The 3,208-nt window shown below is 42.9% G+C and overlaps 1 protein-coding gene across 1 annotated transcript in view; it reads right to left on the reverse strand.

Moving 5' to 3' along the window:
• The window catches only part of LOC115125153 (low density lipoprotein receptor adapter protein 1-like), a 118,770-nt gene extending 116,736 nt beyond the window's left edge, over positions 1 to 2,034 (reverse strand). Inside the window, exon 1 of the mRNA XM_065026093.1 lies at positions 1,720 to 2,034. Coding sequence (XP_064882165.1) covers positions 1,720 to 1,804 — 85 coding nt within the window. The 5' untranslated portion in view covers positions 1,805 to 2,034. The remainder of the gene's footprint in view (positions 1 to 1,719) is intronic.
• Positions 2,035 to 3,208: the final 1,174 nt, after the last annotated feature.

The raw sequence follows: 3,208 nt of genomic DNA on the forward strand, positions 1-3,208 counted from the left end.
ACCAAATAGGGCTATCTTTTGTAGACCCCCCCCCCCCCCGTACCGTGTCACAACACAACTGATTGGCTCAAACTAATTAAAAAGAAAATAAATTCCACAAATTAACTTTTAAAAAGGCACACCTGTTAATTGAAATGCATTCCAGGTGACTATGTCATGAAGCTGGTTGAGAGAATGCCAAGAGTGCGCAAAGCTGTCATCAAGGCAATGGGTGGCTACTTTGAATAATCCCAAATATAAAATATTTATATTAATAATAATAATAACACTTTTTTTTGGTTACTACATGATTCCATATGTGTTAACTATTATTTTACCACGTAGAAAATAGTAAAAAAAAAGAAAAACCCTTGAAGGAGTAGTTGTGTCCAGACATTTGACTGGTACTGTATGTTTTTGTCTTCCCCTGAGCTTTTGTGGAGGCTTGAGGAAGAAGTGTTTTCTCGCCCAGGGAGAGACTCTTCAACCTAACACTTCACACTTCAGAGTGACAGCGCACAGCAGCAAGCATTGCCATGAGCCAGAGACCAACTGTCAGTCACAGCCTCTTTCCTCTCTATGGCTCTGTGGCTCTGTCTGTCTCTCTCTATGGCTCGGTCGGTCTCTGTCTCTCTCTATGGCTCGGTCTGTCTCTGTCTCTCTCTATGGCTCTGTCTCTTTCTCTCTATGGCTCTGTCTCTTTCTCTCTATGGCTCCGTCTGTCTCTGTCTCCCTCTGTCTCTCCCTCTTCCCCTACTGGCCTGTCTCTCTTCTTCCCCTACTGGCCTGTCTCTCCCTCCCTCTGTCTCTCTCCCTCTGTCTCTCCCTCTTCCCCTACTAGCCCGTCTCTGTCTCTTCCCTTACTGGCCTGTCTCTCTCTCTTACCCTACTGGCCTGTCTCTCTCTCTGTCTCTCTCGGTCTCTCCCTACTGGCCTGTCTCTCTCTCTGTCTCTCCCTACTGGCCTGTCTCTGTCTCTTCCCCTACTGGCCTGTCTCTCTGACCTTTCTCTTCTCACCAAGAGAGGATATTGTACATTCTATAACCTGCTGTATTCTACAGACTGGACCGAGTTGACAGACAGTTTTAACCCCACTGGGAATTGTAAAGCGGAAGAGAAATGCATTGTTCCACTGGGATTTAACTTGACAGTGAACACTTGTGAATTTCACATAACAAAGAATAGCTATAGGCCTTATAGGATATGAAACCAAGGAGTCAATGATATCCTAAAAATAGAAGTTTGTCTATTGATATTTATGAATTCAGACAGCAACAGTAATATATATTGTCTAGTTATTAAGATACTTACCATAGTTAGAAAAGGCTGACCTGCTTAAATAATTGATTCCTCACATGAGTGTGCAGACTTACATAACCAGATAATAGGAGTAGCATTTGGACCTGGGAAAAATAAATGCATATTGGGAGAAATAAAAGGCTATATTTTATTGATAGATAACGGGTATTAAAAACAACGTTACTTTATTGCAATTCAGAAAAGGTACACTGCGACCAATTGTTTTCTATCACACACAAATGTCACCACCTCAGAATCTACTGTTCTTTAGTTTCTATACCAACAAGAGTGGTGACAATAGAACAAGATAGACAGCCTATTGTCAGTGCTTTCCTTTGCTTGTGACAGCTAGTCTCGTTGCATTGTGCTATCGCCTAATTTTTCCGTTTCTTTGAATCGATATATGGTCTGATACCGGTGTGAATTTGACGATGGACTTACTTTCGTGCTTGGAGGTGCCCCATGTGTGCCGCGGAACTCCGGGACTCTTGATAATCGCTCTTCCAGCTGATTTCAGAGCATCCATGCTTAGATGTGTCTCAGTGGTAGGTGGATACCTTCCCTCTCCGCTTGCTTTGGCTCAGAAAGAGAAACGATAGCAGCCAGCCTACGTACGCTACAACAGTTGACTACTAGTGATGCGTGGTGCAGCGAGCGAACAGGCAGACGATAGGACCAAGTTCAAACTCTCGTTCCCTGAAACAAGAGTCTCGGTCTGATGAAATGCAGCGCAGCCTCCTTTAACCCGTTGCTCTCCGGTGCTGCCTGGGTTGGGGGCGAATCGAACATGGGGGCGGGCACGAAGTTAAGGTGTGTCTAGCCCTCCGCCACACCCATTTTTGGAGGAGTCTTGCATAGAGCCCCACAGAGGAGGTGTCATAATACCCATAAAACCTAGTGGTCAAACAGGGAAATGGTTCCAAACGTTTTTCTACCATTAATTTTTCCCCATAGAGAATTTTAGAGGCACTTCAAATAAGGGCTTGTGTAGGCTCACTCGGACATGACGTTTTAATAACCGTAATAATCTCTCTGGGACAATGTGACTTTTATCAATATATTTGGCTCTATTTGATTTGAATTTCAGAATAAAAAAAATGCCAATTAGCATCAAAGTAGACATCATGCAAAACTACAAATCCCTGCAAGCTCCTGCACGTCATCTCTAGCTGACACCTTTGCTAACAGGCATTGTGTCAATTAAAAAACGTACACAAGACAGTTCACAGAATAGTGGATTTAAAGAAATGTAGCCAATTTATGCATTTCTACATTTAGCTAGCACTAGATAGTTAATTGCCTCGATTCGTCAGTCTTGTCCAGATCATCATGGTATTTTGTAGTTCTTTATGATAGCTACATGAGCAGCTAATTAGCATGTAAGACAGGGGGGGGGGGGTAAAGACAGGAGAATATATTGATAACGGTCACCTTGTCCGGTTATTAAAACACACCAAGGTAAGCCCACACGAAACAGGGGGGCAGCAGGACCAGTGACAGACTTACCATTAGGCAGAAGAGGCAATTGCATCAGGCCACACTTCATCAAGGGGCCTCGTGAGCTGGGCATATATATTTTTTACTAGCATTTTTTAAATTTATTTTTATATATAATTTCACCACTTGAGTCCCACCATTGTCAGCTTATCGCTCTCATTCTGTCTTGCTTCAGCAGGTTGGTCCAGTAGCAGCTAAATCTGCTGGAAGCTTCAAAGGAAATGGGGAGGGAGGGGGGGGTTTCCTGGCCACTGTGCCCAGGTTAATAAGGCCACATTGTTGACAAAAACAGGACTCCAAAAAAGTTAATGAATCCATACAGCCAAATAATGATTCAAAATAGATCAATCATTTCTTTCCATACACATATTTCATATCAATATTCCACGTTTTTCTCATAATAGTAGAAACAAGCGTCATCAATCACCCATTC

This window comes from Oncorhynchus nerka, linkage group LG13 (assembly GCF_034236695.1).
Source record: "Oncorhynchus nerka isolate Pitt River linkage group LG13, Oner_Uvic_2.0, whole genome shotgun sequence".
NCBI lineage: Eukaryota > Metazoa > Chordata > Actinopteri > Salmoniformes > Salmonidae > Oncorhynchus > Oncorhynchus nerka.